The sequence below is a fragment of the Stenella coeruleoalba genome (assembly GCF_951394435.1).
Source record: "Stenella coeruleoalba genome assembly, chromosome: 1".
In the NCBI taxonomy this organism is placed as follows: Eukaryota; Metazoa; Chordata; class Mammalia; order Artiodactyla; family Delphinidae; genus Stenella; species Stenella coeruleoalba.
The window spans coordinates 45,166,365-45,182,804 of NC_137169.1; the positions used below are offsets into that span (position 1 = coordinate 45,166,365).

The 16,440-nt window shown below is 52.4% G+C and overlaps 1 protein-coding gene across 8 annotated transcripts in view; it reads right to left on the reverse strand.

Annotated features, from left to right (window-relative positions):
• SSBP3 (single stranded DNA binding protein 3) overlaps nucleotides 1–16,440 on the reverse strand; it is a 163,378-nt gene that overhangs the window by 4,245 nt on the left and 142,693 nt on the right. For all 8 annotated transcript variants that reach the window (XM_079921445.1, XM_079921444.1, XM_079921447.1 and 5 more), the window contains 5 exons: nucleotides 8,863–8,927; nucleotides 8,104–8,152; nucleotides 7,448–7,483; nucleotides 6,912–6,966; nucleotides 5,523–5,593 (listed from right to left, as the gene is read on the reverse strand). In XM_079921445.1, the coding sequence (XP_079777571.1) occupies nucleotides 5,523–5,593; nucleotides 6,912–6,966; nucleotides 7,448–7,483; nucleotides 8,104–8,152; nucleotides 8,863–8,927 (276 nt within the window). The remainder of the gene's footprint in view (nucleotides 1–5,522; nucleotides 5,594–6,911; nucleotides 6,967–7,447; nucleotides 7,484–8,103; nucleotides 8,153–8,862; nucleotides 8,928–16,440) is intronic.

The window sequence follows — 16,440 nt, forward strand, 5'->3', positions numbered from 1 at the left end:
CCAGCTATGTGTGAGGGTTCCAATTTCTTCCCATCCTTGCCAACACCGCTCACTATGTCTTTCTGATTCTAGCCATCCTAGTGGGTGTGAAGTGATAGCTCACTGTAGTTTTCATTTGCTTTTCCCTAATAACTGACGCTGAGCATCTTTTCATGTGCTTATTGGCTATTTGTACATCTTTGGAGAAATGTCCATTCAGATCCTTGGCCCATTTGCTTTTAAGTTTATTTTTTGGCTGCGTCGGGTCTTAGTTCCGGCATGTGGATCTTCCGTCGTGGCGCGTGGGCTTCTCTCTCGTTGTGGTACGCAGGCTTTTCTCTAGTTGTGGCACGTGGGTTTCTCTCTAGTTGTGGGGCGCAGGGTCCAGAGTGCGTGGGCTCTGTAGTCACGGCATGCGGGCTCTGTAGTTGTGGTGTGTGGGCTTAGTTGCCTCGTGGCATGTGGGACCTTAGTCCCTCAACCAGGGATCAAACTGGCATCCCCTGCATTGCAAGTTGGATTCTTAACCACTGGACCACCAGGGAAGTCCCCTTGGGCCATTTTTAAGTTGGTTTGTTTTTTTATTATTGAGTTTTAAGAGTGCTTTACATATCCTGGATTCAAGCCCCTTACCAGACATATGACTTGCAAATATTTTCTATGGGCTGTCTTTTTACCTTCTTGACAGTGTCCTTTGAAGCACGAGTTTTAAATTTTTTTTTTTTTTTGCGGTACGCGGGCCTCTCACTGTTGTGGCCTCTCCCGTTGCGGAGCACAGGCTCCAGACGCGCAGGCTCAGCGGCCATGGCTCACGGGCCCAGCCGCTCCGCAGCATGTGGGATCTTCCCGGACCGGGGCATGAACCTGTGTCCCCTGCATCGGCAGGCGGACTCTCAACCACTGCGCCACCAGGGAAGCCCCTTGAGTTTTAAATTTTAATGAAGTCTAGTGCAGCTACTTTTTTTCTTTTTTCCCTTGTGTTTCTGGTGTTGTAGGTAAGAAGGCTTTGCTAACCCAGGTCACAAAGATTTACTCCTACATTTTCTTCTAAGTGTTTGATAGTTTTAACTCTGACATTTAGGCCTAGGGTCTACACTGAGTTAATTTTTGTGTATGTTGTAAGGATGCAGTCTAACTTCATTTGTCTGCACGTGGATATCCAGTTGTCCCAGCGCCACTTCTTTATTCTGTATTATTTACTTTTCTGTTACTTAAATGCTATTAATTAAAGAACAGCTGAACTAGTTAACAGGGGCAACAGTAGGACTAGTTAAACAAATGACGTGTGGAAAAAACACAACACTTTTATAATATTTCTGTGTTCTGACACAGCAAATTATTTTAACTCTTTACTGGATATTTAAATGTTGTAGGCTGTATTACTGTGTATTTATTGAACACACACGTTAAGAGTTTTTCAAAAGAGAACCTAAATACAATAGGACTGATTAAACAGATACTACCTATATTTAGTTTCTAAAAACTGACACTTTTTTCTGTCCTGTATCACAATAAGATATTTTTGCTCTGCTTTTTTTAAAGATTTAAAAAAAAGTTTTACGTACAAAAAGCTAGCATTGTTTCTTTCATTGGGTAGATGTCTTGGATAATCCATTCAAGGAAGTTCATTCAGTCCTATATCCTCTGTGTACTGATGGGAACACTCGTGGCACCTCCTGAGGCCACGCTTCAGGACCAGACCATGCCAGTGTGAGAAGACATGGCCAAAGCAAGAGCCTGGCCGTTTTTTTTTTGTGGCGGGGGTGGTGTCCATTAGAGCTGCTGGGGACCCGTCTTGCTTTCAGGGGTTCAACAGGGCAAATGGTGCTTGCTTTTCTACTAATACTTCCCTGAATTGCCTGCAGGTTCTTGGGCATCCTTCTTTCCTTTCGTGTAGTGGCAAAACTGAATACAGAGTCAAATGGAAAATGTACCGACGTGCCGCTCTGCTCTTATCAAGCCCTGGTGTCAGTCCAACGTGGTAACACCAGACTATCCTCTCCACAAACACGTCTGCACGGACTTCCCTGGTGGCACAGTGGTTACGAATCCGCCTGCCAGTGCAGGGGACACAGGTTCAATCCCTCGCCCGGGAAGATCCCACATGCCGCGGAGCAACTAAGCCCGTGCGCCACAACTACCAAGCCTGCGCTCTAGAGCCCGCGAGCCACAACTACTGAAGCCCGTGCGCCTAGAGCCCATGCTGCGCAACAAGAGGAGCCACCGCAAGGAGAAGCCCGCGCACCACAACGAAGAGTAGCCCCCGCTTGCTCCAACTAGAGAAAGCCCGCGCGCAGCAGCAAAGACCCAAAGCAGCCAAAAAAACAAAACAAAAAAACCACGTCTGCACATGGAGTGCTTAGGATTTTGCTTACGTGCTCAGGTTTTTGGATCTGTAGGAATCGCTTCCAGCTCTCCAAAGATGTCCAACCACTTAGTATCTACAAGCGGGTTTTGGAAGATCAGCTGCTTGTCAGTCAGGCCCTTTTTCATCTAGGAGCTCATCAGATGGGCTATGCCTGCCTACGATGGCCATCATTTCTAAACATTCTGAGCACACTGGATATCATTATCGATTAAACCTCTCTTAGGGAAACTGGTTTTAAAGCACAAAGGTAATCTGAACTTGTGAGATCTAAGTTGGATTCTAAATAAGTTACAGTTTTAATAAAGAAACTGGGAAAGTTCTAACTTGGCTGCCCTTACCGGTGACACTCTGAGTCCTCAAGCAGCCTCACTGCCAAAGGTAAGCCATTACTTTGGCTCTACGAGGCTCTATCACAACCCCCTACGAATCTGAACAGCTCAAGTGCCGGCCACTCAGCCTCATCTAGGTTCCTCATGGCCTCTTTAAAGATCATCAAACGGTTCTGGAGAAGCAGCAACTACATTTCTATTTTACTGTCATTCCTTTCTGCATTCTCATCTCATCGTATTTCCAAATCAGAGAAGAGCATCACAGCAGGCTGACATTTTAACATCTTCTCTGTGGCCAGCAACAGCCATCTGTGGGCGTGTGTCCAAGGCTCTCTCCATTTCTATAAACTCAAAAACCTCACTGAGTGCTTCTGCACGTTTTGAGCAAATTGACAATTAAACGTTTCATTATGAAAGCTGGATTATCAAAGGTAAGCAAATCTCCCCCCTTGACAGCAGTGTCGGGGACCAGGTGTGTGGGGCATTTAGCAGGTAAGAAGTTTATAGACTAAATGAAACTTGCCAAATTAACTGCACTGTCTGCCAAATATGCAGATAAACGAGCGAAGTCTGGTTTGCATTTGGACAAGGAGAATAACAATCTTTTATTTGTTTTCTGCAGTTTCATTAACATCTTCTTTGTAGAAATCAAGATTATGATTTGAAGCTCCAGTTTTCAAGTCAAAGTACCTAAAAGCTGGGGAGACTTCTGTTGCCACGGTGTGATGAACCATGTGATATTTTGAAGGAAGCTCCCTGATTTTCTCGAAGATGCAATAGAATCAGCTGCACACTGTAAAGGACCAACACACTTGTCATCAAAATTCCCCCTTCTGTTCACCCACAGGACTTAGTTGCAGCCTCTGAGTCAGGAAATGTAACCTTCTCTGTTCGTGGAGCCATCTCAGTTCATGGACCAACATGGCGACGGTGTTCATTCAAGGGCCAACGGTGTTCATGCCCCGGCCAACGTGGCAGCCGCTGTTTTGCACTGAGCACTGGTCTCTTTGGAGGATGCACAAAACTTTTGATTGATTTAAAAGGATGTGCCTATCTCGTCCTAGACTGTGCAGTTCTGTCTACAATGCGCTCTCCCGCCCTTTGTCCACCCACATCCCTTCTCATCTTTTCAGCACACTTGCCGGTATGTTCTGGTTTGGTTATTTGCCTCCCTGACCCAGTTGTATGTGTCCTCACACCTGTCATTAAAATTCATTCAGCCCCCCCCTTTTTTTTGGAGGTGTCGGGGTCACGCTGGTGCTGGTGGTCTCATCGTTCTCATTTTCATTATCTGAGCTCTTAGAAAACATGATCGTGATACTCACAATGTGAAAAATGAAAACTGCACTATCTTGACACAAACAGTTAAGCCGCAAGCAGAGTCAAAGGTGGACTCCGCCAGGGCCCGGATGCAGCGCGCTCGAGTCGTACCCCTCGGAATGATGCAACACGGATGGTCCATCATTGAGAGCCACAGACCACGACTGCTGGCATCCGTGCTCAGGAAGATATGGTGACGGCAACCATGGGAAGTGGGGAGTCTATGCCACTTTCATGTGCTCAGTCCTGTCTTTGGGACCACTATATGGGTCTTACACTTTTCTGCCCAACCTGCATCCATTACCAAAACCCAGCATTTTTGTGTCCTGGGAAGTCATCTCCCAAGACACAGGGCTTTCCGTGCTAAAATCCAAATGGCTGGCCACCCTAGGGAGAGGCAGGGGCTATGGGAGATGCTGGCTGCCCAGGAGAGGGGGAGAGATGGTGGTGGAGCAGCAGTTGAGGAGCGAGGTTCCCACACTTCTCGGTCCCAGGACCCCGGGTAAGGTCCCTCTCGGCGCCCCCAGGAGGCAGGGCAATGACCCTCACCCAGAGGCTGCTGGAGGATGAAACACGCGCAGCAGCCAGCACAGGGCAGCCCATCATCAGGATTTAACACATGGGGTGATTCAGGAGGCACATCAGGAACCGAACTGGCAAAACCAAACTGTGCATCCCTAAGGGCCCGAGCCAACCCTGGGGCCACAAGCCCACCCTCTGGCTCTGCAGCCCACAAACTACTGATGTGGTCACATGACAGCCTCCTTTCCAGACCCTGAGCTCCCGGAGGGCAAGGCCAGTGGGACTCGCCTCCCCCACCTGGCAAGGAAGGGTTGTCTGTGGGTCAGACCAGCCCTGTCCTTAGGGAGCTCCCAGCCGGGAGAGGGAGACAGGCCGCCACTGCACAGTCCAGTCCTGACATGGGCGCGGGAACACGAGAGGGAGTAGGTGAGCAGGAATCAGAACAAGTGGAATTTGAGCGACAACATCATTACAGGTTGGGACTTCCGAGAGGCCAAGAAGGGAGCAAGTGGCTTCTAGATGAGGGAAGGGCCCGAGCAGAGGCAGAGAGGTTACAAGATGGGGGGTCTGAGGGCTCCCAGAGGCACACAGCAGGCAGGCCCCCGGGGGCCTCCCCCCAAAGCTCCACGGCCAAGGATACGGACCTGAGACATCGCCCAGGTGCACAGACAGTCGGCCGAGCAGGGGCCGGCCCAGGCCCACCTGCAGCCTGCTGCTCTTCCCCGTCCACAGCCGGCTCGGGCCAGCAGGGGGCCCCACCGTGAGGCTGGGTGCCCCGCTCTGACCAGAGGTGTGCGCATCAGCCCACCCGCTTCTCTCCCACCCGCTGCCAGCTATGAAATGGGAACCAAGCTGCCCAAGAGTCAATCACTTTTCTGATGGTTTATTTTATCCATCTTTGGTAACAAATGGCTGCCATCAGCTAAGCCTGTTTCCGCTCAGCCGACGAGGTCAGTCGGATCTGTCGCAGTACCTGATGTGTAAATTATTAGAAGCTGACTTACGTTGGACCGGCTGCCTCCAGGCGGCACCGGGTTAATCATTGTGTAGATGTTGTCACTGGAATTTGTTGAATCTGTAGAACAGTGGAAACCCGCAAGTCGGGGTGATTAATTCACTTCTTAATTAAAACAAACTCATGGCACTTGAACTCATTCTTTTGTATTTTATCACCTAAAATTTCCTCTAAGTACCACCATTTTCTGGCTAATTTGTATTTAATGAAGATTCACAAAGTTTTTAATCGCAGAAAATTCAACTGTGAAAACCACTCGACCCTGAAAGGAAGGATTTCAGGGTGCCTGGATAGCAACGTGGACGTGGCAAAGCCGTCTCCCCCATCTCAAACCAAATCTGGTCCCCAGACACTGCCTGGCAATGCAGGGGCGGCCAGACCACCACCTGTGCTCTCCCCCCAACCCCGCCCGGCAGTGTTAGTCAAACGGGGAAAGAGAAACACCACAAGCTGATGGGGCCGCCCTGCCAAGCTGATGGGGCAGGAGAGAGAGGCAGGGATGGTGCTGGCGACGCAGTAACATATGGAGTGGTTTAATGTGACCCAGTCTGAATGTAGGTCATGCAGCTCATAAAAATGCAGCAGCAGAAAGAGGGAACAGGAGCGGGAATATCACGGTCGCCGCCAGAGCCACCCCTGCCACTGAGCAGCTGCCCTGCTACAGGGAGCTGAGGGGATGGGAGAGAGGGACTCCTCCGTGTCCCCAATTAGCCAGCAAAGTCTCCTTAGGAAATCAGCTAACATGTTTATATCAGGAGCAGGCACCAGTATTTCTCGGGCAGAGATCCAACTACCTCTCACTTTTTATTTTGGGGGTGGGTAAAGATAGTATGTTGAATTCCTTCTAGTTGACGGTACGCTACTCTTAGCTGGGAAAAAACACAGTTGTGATGCTGTGTGTGTGTGTGTGTGTGTGGTGTGGGTGTGCGCACATGCCCTCTTCTGATTAAAGAAAAGGGAAAAGGGATCTTTGATACAGAGGACCAGAAGCCAATAGCTCTAGACACTCAAGAGGCATCACGCTGTAGAGTCCTGGTCCCAGGATGCCAGAACCCAAAAGCCCCTTCTCAGTCATCTAGAGAAATGACAACCAGGACAGGATTCTCTCTGGCCAGCGGGAGCCGAAAGCAGTGAGACCCCTTGTTTCCGGATCTCCTTGCTCTGCCCTGTCCTTTCACTGGAGATGAGGAGTGACCCGGCTGAGGCCACATGGCAGGTTGGTGGCACCGGGGCCTCCTGCCCACTAAATCCCTGGTGCCAAGATGCCGGGTGGGGGGCGCACTGCTCAGGAAGAGCAGCTTGCAAGCCCTGGCTCTGCACCCAGGCCCCTCCAGGACTCCCTACTCCCTCAGCGGCACCCCTCCCCCAGCCTTCTTACCTGCAGGACTAGGCATGATGGGTGTTCCTGGGGGGCCGCCACCACCAGGGGGTCCCTGGAGATGAGATAAAAACTGACATCAGAAACCCACGGTAAAAAGCCCATGGTGATGACACACGTGGGGAGAGGCTGAGCTCCAGCCAAGTCAGCAGCCAGCGCTCACCCGGGGCCCGGGTGTTTAAGGCTTGGGGCAACTGGGTTCCCCCTTTCCTTTCTTTAAACCAAGAGGCAGCTGTGGGCGTGCGTGTGTGCTCATACACATGGGGACCGGTGAAACCAGAGGCCTGTAGTGGAAGCTGACTGGCCTACTGGTCAGTCCCCCGAATGGGGGTCCCAACTCTGGGTCTTGTTTGGGGACTTCTGGGCCACCAGAAAGTACAGATACCTGTATATTGACAGCAAGTACTAGCACAGTTTGGAACCTGTGCTCAGAATATATTGTGAGAGGAAAGAGACAGGGCCCCCCCACCCCACGTACTCTTGTACATACAGTCACGAGGTTAGACACGCAATGCCCCAAACCTGCACACACTTACCACGTAGGTGCCGGGTGATGAGGAGGAATATGGAATCTAGAAACAAGAGGGGGATGACACCTCAGACACCTCCTCTGACAGGCAATGAGAGCTCTACCTTCCAAATCCTTTGGGGGACACAACCCCACTCCTGATGGGAAACACACTGAGCCACCTGGTTAGTGTCTCTAGGGGGCCAGGGATGTGAGCCAAGTCCAGTCCCTATGCTGAACCGATCCTGAGAGCCTTGGCAGGGAGCCTTGGGGGGCCATAGGCGCGGGAGACCCTCCAGTTCTAGGTCAGCAAAGTGAGCTCTTCCCCCACCCGCGGCCTCCTGCCCGGCACTGTCTGTGCTAAGCCCCTTCCCAGCTCCTTCCTCTGAGCACTGGAAGCCAGCCCTGCCAAGGAAGAGGAGGTTGGCAGGACAGGGCTCTGAGCCCGGCTCGCAGCTCACCCCGCTGCTCAGCTTCTGCAGAGCAGCGGGGAGAGCCCCTGAGGGCCCCAGCATGATACTCCCACACTTCACCTTACAGGTGGGCTTCTCCTTGAAGGCATCAGGTGGAATCCTGCTGCATCCCACTCCCCATGACACCTCCAACCTGGGACAGGAACCACCCTGCTCCCTAGAACGCAGTCCCTAGCAGACAGCGCCTCCCCCCGCCAACCTGGGTACTCACTGAGTTAGCACTGTTAGGATTGGGCCAGGGTCTGCCAGCTCCCGGGCCCCTGAGAGAGAGACAGAGAGATGGAGACAATGAAAAATGATGCTATAAGCAACCAAGGGGGTAGTGCCAGCAGGGTCAGAACAAGAGGGCTGAAATCACTAACAGGAAGCCTTCATACACTCCTAGAGCTGTTCTGGGGTAATAATGTGTAGTTCCGTGGGCAGAAATCTATAGATTCCTATAAATTATGTGCAAAATTTGTGAAAATAATATTTCCTCTGCACATGCATTTTCCTAGAAAGGGAATACAGAGATTCTCATAGGGATCAACTACCACAAAGGGGCTACACCACTGAAGTCCCTGAAAGAGTGATCAACCGTACAGGGCTTCAAATCTTGACCCTGCCACTTAGAGCTGTGTGAGCCTGGGCAAGTTACTTCACCTCTCTGTGCCCCCAGTTACCCCACCTCTCTGTGCCCTCAGTTACCCCATCTGTCAACAGGGGATAACAGTAAGCACCTCACAGGGTTATCATGAAGATTAGGTGAACTGATCCATGTAGCAAGCTTGGAAGACTGCCTGGCACAGACAAGCACTATAGGGGGGTGTATGAGGTCTCATCACCGGTATGCTCAACATCCTCACTTTACTGATGAGAGACTGAGGTCCAGAGAGGTGCCAGTAATTACTCCCATCACAAGTCTCTCAGGGGGAGCAAAGGGCGGGGAAAGCCATGGGCTCTGAGCCGCCAGCAGGGTGGTTGGCCTTACATGTTAATCCCGGGCATGGCGGGGCCAAGGGAGTTGGGTGGTGGTCTCATGCCGCTGCCGTAATTCTGCAACGATAACCAAGCGTCAGTCTATGAGAAGGAGAAGGGGAACCGGAGAGGGAAGGAGGGGGAAAAACAAACAGAACATAAGCGAGAGAGTTAGTCTGTGAAAAGGATCTGATGAGAAAGTAATACATTCATTAAAAAAATGCTGGGTGGGGGCTTCCTGCAGGCGCAGTGGTTGAGAGTCTGCCTGCTGCTGCAGGGGACACGGGTTCGTGCCCCGGTCCAGGAGGATCCCACATGCCATGGAGCGGCTGGGCCTGTGAGGCATGGCCGCTGAGCCTGCGCGTCCGGAACCTGTGCTCCGTAACGGGAGAGGCCACAGTAGTGAGAGGCCCACGTACCGCAAAAAAAAAAAAAAAAAAAAATGCTGGGTGGGAACCAACTGACGGAACCACAATGACAAGCCAGCACAAAGGAACAGTCCCAGCTTTAGATGCAACTTCAAGGGCTTCAGGATGGGTCTCCCGAAAGCACACAGGCATCCAGGAAGCAGCTCATGATGCTGGTTGGCACCTGCCCTCAGGATTCAGGCAGGAAAGGGGAAGAGACTCAGTAATAGGACCAGCTGGTGACCACCACCCACCTTAGAAATCTAGGGAGAAAAAAAACAGCCAGCAGGCTGGGGGCAGGGCTGAGTCTGCACGTGGGAGGGGAGGCACACTCCCAAAAGGCCTGTCCCGCAGCCGGGCATCTGCAGACCCCACCCCGCCCCGGGTCTGGGCTGTCCCTCCATATCGTCACCCGATGCAGGTGTCAGCACGTGCGGCCCTCAACAGGCACAGTACTGGAGGAGCAGGAGGGAAAACTCTGTCTCCCTGCTCAAGGGAATCACTGTTCCATTTAAGAGAAGAGTCTACACAAAACCTGGAAACTTGCAGGAGTCCCAACTCAGCTCGGCACAACCCCCCACGGCAGTGGGATGGGTCAGAGCCACTGAACCAGGCACCCAGGCCTTTCACCTGGCTCATCTCCTTCACCACTGCTCCCCGACTCGCCTCTTCCAGAGCTATTTTCTTCACAGGAATAAATATCTTGCCTCCCTTCTCCACTTGGCAGGCTCCTACACATCCTCCAATACCCAGCTCAAACAGCACCTCCTCTGTGAGGCCTTCCCTGCTCCATCCCATGGGGTTAACTGCTCCATCCTAGTCACTCCCAGAGTGCCTTGTAATGTCCTCCCCCAATGGCCTGCAGCACTCTGGCTTATGATCGTGGTCACATGTCCATCTCTCCCACTGGACTCTGAACCCCTTTGGAAGGCGGGAACTCTATCCTACTGATCTTCATATCCCCCGTCACTGCACACATCAGCTGGCACAGACTGGGCGCTGAATCATCAACGGAGTGAAGAAGTGAATGAATGGAAAGTAACATGAGGCTGGTTGTAGCTTGAGCTCTGCCTTTGTAGGAGAAAGTAGCAGGCTGGTGGAATTTTGATGGCAAAGGGACAGCCAGCATTGGCCATTTTTTACTGAGCACATAACACCTACAGTCTCTGGTTTGGACCTTGTAACAATACCATGAAGCTGGTATTATTCTCATTTTATAAAAGAGGAGACTGAGGGTCTGCGGGGAGAAAGATGTGCCCAAGTTCACAGTCAGCTAATGTCTCTGCTGGGGTTTAATCCTGGATCTGCGAGCCTCAGGGTCTGCTCTCTACACCACACATCTGGGAGGTGGGGAGGAGGGTGGGAGTGGGGACACAACAGGAGGCTCAAGGGCCAGAGCTGACAAACAGAGCCGCCATCAGGCTGGTGGCAGGTTCTCCAGCCGGGGACCATCTCGGGACCACCTCCTTGGCATGGTCACCCAGAGAGGGGTTTGGAGTGAGAGTGTCCAGACAGGGTGTGCACAATGACTGCAGCAGCGCCAGGCTGGCTGGCAGACAGCAAGGCCTGCAGTAGGGGGAGGGAGGGGAGGGTGGCCGCGGAGGGCTCCTCTGGCCGCCAGCATCCCCCGTGCCTGCTCAGGGCTGAGTCCCTGGGCCGGAAGACACTCACCTGCCCTGGAGCAAATATGCCGCAAGATCAGTGAACAAAGGGGCCAGTCCCTCCCTACGGACAATGCCACGCGTGGTGGTGAGCAGAGCCACCGATTTGAGGTCAGAACGCGCGGAGAGCCTGCCCCAGCACAACCTGACTCTGGGCAAACCACAAAAATAACAATGCTTCCTCCGTGCCAGGCTGTGCTACGGGCTTAGCATCACCTACATTTAACCACCACCACCTCACTACTATCCCCACTTTAAAGATTAAGACACTGAGGCGCAGAAGCAGAGTGATGGCCCCTCGTGCAGCTATGATCATGGCTTCAGAGCTGCAACCCCTCCACTGTGCTGCCTCGTCCATAAGATGGGGACAAAGAGCCCCCACCCTTACAGGGCCGTGTGAGGATCAAATGAAATGATGGCTCTGAAGTGCTCCCTCTGCCCTCAGAGGTGTATACTGATTTGGGATGTTAGCAGAGCAAACGCCAAAGCCTTTAATGCTGCCTTAAGCATGAGGTCTTAAAGGGCCCTTTCTAAGCCCACGTGCAGTTACTAAATCCCCTGTACAAATCTCAGCCTCGCTTCCGCTGCTCCAGAACAGGAAGCTCACCACCTCCCCAGGCAGCCCACTCTTCCACTGCGTGCAGCCTGGCCAATCAGAAAGGTCTTCCAGAGAGAGAGTGAGATCTCCTCCAGGGGCTGCAGCTGCTTCCTGCTCTCTCTCACACCCAGGAGAGCAGCCGGCACTGTGGGGATGGAGTGGAAGGCTGGCCTGGGGGCCGGCGGGAGCCCAGGACGTGGCAGCAGAGTGTGGCGAGGAGGAGATGAAGCAGGGTGCTCACTCCTGAAAGACATCTGGACATGCAGCCCCTCAGGGGAGGCTCCGGGGGCACCACCTGCTGCCCTAACCTGACCCCCTCAGGAGCCTCCTGAAAGCCAGCACGGCCGCTGCCCAGGAGGGAGCAGGCCTGCCAGGTCCTCCCTCTTGCAGAGGCCCAGACCCCGATGGCCACTTACACGCCCCCACTTCACAGATGACAAGCTGGAGGCCCAGAGAAGCCCAAGACTCACCCAAGGCCACACAGTAACTCAGGGGGAAAGTAAGGCTGAACGTCAGGTTCTGGAGGCGAGTTTTCAAATCAGAGACCCTGGCCTTTCCACAGAGGATGGGAGGGCTTAGAAGCACAGCCTCACGGACTCAGTAGAAATGGTTCTCTCTTCTCCCAGTGCCCACCTGCCCGCAGCACTGGGTTCTGAGGTGTGGCCGTAGCCAGACACCCTCTTCCTGTCCTCAGCACTACTCTGCAGGGACGGGGCAGCTGGAGACCCGGGAGGAGTCCCTGGTGCAGCCAAGGAGCCGGCCACGTCCACAGGGGTGTGTGCGTGTGTCTGTCTACCTCCCCACACCCACACCTTGTCCCGACGAGGGCGCCCCAGACCCTGGGCAGGGGGGCTGATCCATGGTCAGGAACTATAAAGGGTCAGGCCCCACCCTCTTGGTCTCAGTTCTGCGCTCTTGGGCAAGGTCCACGGTGATGCAGAAAGGCACCCTGCAGCTGGCAGGGGCTGGGGCCTGCTTCTGCTTCCTGCAACTCCTCGGCACAGGCGCTCTTTTTTGATGTTGCCTGGGGCCCCAAAGAATAGTCTTTAGGACAGACCTGTCAAAGGGGTCTCCAGGTTGCTGGGCAGTTTCCTGGGCTTTGGGCCGGCCCTCCACCACCTCTAATCATGTAGCAGCCTGGCCAGCCCCACTGGGAGGTCTCCGAGGAGCCACCGGGAAGTGCCTTGAGTGGCTCCACTCTCTCCTCCCCAGCCCAGGGTGCCCTGGCCTGGCTTACGATCCTTCCGTCTCCTTCCGGGGTCTCTGCTCAGAGGCACTGAGCTTGGACTGTCCTGGCTCAGGGGGGAGATGCAGCTTCTCCTGGTGGCACAGGCCTGTCTCTAGGGATGGTGGATTATCCTTCGCCCGAACATTCTCAAACGCAGACAAGCCAGGCTGGCGATCTGATTCTAGGCTGTGCTGACCCCACCCCAACTGGAATCCCAGACGTGCTGCAAGTGGCATCCGCGGGAGCCCTCAGAGCCCTGCCGGCTTCAGCCTCACACCAACAGGATTCACTTTTGAAACACTGAGCCAGAAGTTCCCACCTGACACAGGCACAGGCATAGTTCGTTAAAGGGAGAATACAATTAAGTGGAAATACTACCTCCTTTTCGCCACTGGCTGCTTCACAAAACCAGAATAAAATCTGCCTGAGGAACTGAAGGCAAAGGGCAGGGTGATGCCTAGTTTGCTGGTTCCTTTGTGACATTTAGGCCAAAATGATACACAACCTCAGAAAGTATGATGTTACTCCATTCGGTTTTGAAACCTATAAAGTAACCCCAAGACCACACTGTACCTATTCTTTGTTCAGAAAGTTCTAGAGTGGTCCCACTATTAGCAATGTTATTCTCCACTTGGAATAACAGGCTGAAAGTTTCCCACCTCTGTGTCCAGTCTCAGCACGGCCCCGTGCATGCAGTGGTGCTTACTAAAGACTGCCTGAAGGGGCTTGGTCACCTTTCTTAATAGTCCAGGCATGGCAGAGACAGGGCTCCCTCCCTGGGCCCAGGTTCTAAGGAGGGAATGGGATCCGTGCAATGCTTTGCGGAGCCTTGTGCTGCGGTCTGTCTCACAGCTGCTGTTTCACACAGCCCCACGGTGAGCCCTGTGAGGTCATCACCCGGACACCCATTTTGCAGATGAGGGACTGGAGGCCCAAACAGGCTGAGCTGAGGCCAGGACGGTGCTCCTAGCACTAAGCTCGTCCCTCTCCTGTCCACTCTGAGTGATCAGGGCAGCACCCTCAGGGGACAGAGAGAAAGGGCTTGGGGGGTAGGTCCTGTCCTCTCCCTACCCTCAGCTTGGGGGTCTAAAACTTCCAGGCTCTATGATGCCCACTCCTTGGCTGACCCCAGAACCTGCAATCCACCTCATACCCCAATCTTGCCCAGGCCCAGGCTCACTCAAGGCCAGGTCTTTCTGCCCCCAGTGAGGGGCTGGTGAGGACGTCCAGATGCTCTAAGGGAGGTTTGGCTCTGGAATTTAATACTGCACCCTACCCAGAGGGGCACACGTGATATGGGAAAGGAAGGAAACAGAAACACTAATTAGAAAAGATACATGCACCCCTATGTTCATTGCATCATTTTTTACAACAGCCAAGATACGAAAGCAACCTATCCATTCATCTTGGATAAAGGAAATGTGGTACACACACACACACACACACACACACACACACACACACACAGGAATATCATTCAGCCATAAAAAAGACTGAAATCTTGCCATTTGTGACAACATGGATGGACCTTGAGGGCATCATGCTAAGTGAAAAGTCTGATAAGGAAAGACAAATACTGTATGACTTCATTCATATGTGGAATCTAAAAACCAAAGCAAATGAACAAACGTAACAAAACAGAAGTAGTTACAGATACAGAGAACAAATGGATGGTTGCCAGAGGGGAGGAGGGTGGGGGGCGGGGGGAGGAAACAAATAAGTGAAGGAGATTAAGAGGTAGAAACATCCAGTTGCAAAATAAAATGAGTCATGGGTGTGAAATGTATGGTGTGAGGAACAGAGTCAGTAACTATATAATATCGTTGTATGGTGACACCATCATAGTAACTAGACTTATTGTGGCAATCATTTTGAAATGTCCAGAAATACTGAATCACTACGTTGTGTAACAGGAACTAACACAGTGTTGTAGGTCAATTGTCCTTCAAAAACAAATGAACTCACAGAAAGAGAGATCAGATTTGTGGTTACCATTGGCAGCAGGTGGGGCTGAGGAGGTGGGGGGAGGATTGGATGGAGACAGTCAAAAGGCACGAACTTCCAATTACAAGATAATTAAGTACTAGGGATGCAACATACATCACGATAAACAGAATGAGCACTGCTCTACATTATACGTGAAAATTGTTACGAGTAAGTCCTAAGAGCTCTCATCACAAGGAAAAAACATTTTTTTCTATTTCCTAATTCTGTATCAGTATAAGATGATGGATGTTCACTAAACTTATCGTGGTAACCATTTCATGATGTATGTAAGTCAAATCATTATGCTTAAACTTACACAGTGCCGTATCTTAATTATATCTCAATAAAACCAGAAAAAAAGAAAAAAGAGAAAAAAAAAGGAGAGATGTTTTCAGAGCCCCTGAGGTTGGCTGGGTGGAAAGGGTCAGCTGGCCTCACTGCAGGGTTAGCCTCTCCCTCCCCTCTGGGCACCAACCTCCGAGCCTACGAGAGCTCCACCCCTGTACCCTGCTTGGTGAGGCCAGGAGGGCCCTTTTCAGCAAGACCTCGGCCTTCAGGACCAGCCTCTTTAAACGTGCCATGAGAGTGTGCCAGACTGCTGCTCGAGGACATGGACACGACGAAACTCCCACTAAGCCAGGAGGAAGCCCTAGACTTCGGGACACTCTGCCCTCGGTCCGTCTGGTAATTACCCATTCCCAGCTTCCGGAACCTCAGTATTACTACAGACTTAACAAGCTGTTAATGGCCTTTGCCAGAAAAAATAAAAGAAAACACGAAGCAATCACCAAACCCAAGCAGCTCGAGTCCTGAACACTGGTTTTAAGGCCTCAAGTTGGAAAACACGAACTGCTTCCTAAGAGGCTACCCTGGGCCAAGCATCAGGCCAAGAACTTGAGCCTCCTCCTCTCAGCAACCGTACAAGGAAGTACTGGTCTCCTTCCCATTTTACAGATGCACAGTCTCCAAGAATCAAGAGGGGTGGGTGGTGGGGTACTCCATCCTCTTGTGTCCCCTAGACACCCCCCCAACCCCCCAGACATCCTGGAAGTCCAAGGCCACTGCTGATTTCCACACCAAGAGGATCTCTAGTGTGTGGCTGAGGAATCTGAGAGTTTCTGACTCAGGAGAGGGAACGCTTGGCTTTCAGACCCTGCCACCCCTCCCACGGGTTCCTGCGGAGGTCAGCTCAAGCCGGCCGCCCGGCAGGAAGGGGCCACTCCGGGAGCTTAAAAGGAGCTGGTGAAAACACAAGCTCTGGGGGATTTGAGGAAAGAAAAGAAAACTGGAGCTGCAATTGGTGTGGGCTTGCTTCCTCTTAGGATTAAGGGGCCGACGAAAGACAAGGACCTCCCTAAAAATCTTTCAACGCCACAGATGTTGCAGCCATCGCCGAGAAGACCGCGGCAGCTGGGTGTGCTGTAAATACAATTCCAGACAGAGTGGAGGGCCGTGGGGTGTGGCAGACGCCTCTTCCTCCAAAAGGGAGGCATGTGTGCGTGAGTGGGGGCATGACCTCACGCCCAGGGAACCGGAAACCTGTGCAGGGGCCCAGAGCATCCCAACACTGACACGCAGGAGTGGGAGAGACAAGCAGGCCTCCAGGCAGGGCAGAAACGAAGGGAAGGAACACCCTCGAACAAAATCCTCCTGCTCTCACTGTGAAATGCCCCTTCTCCTTACTCAGACTTCTGGCTTTAGATAGTCAGAT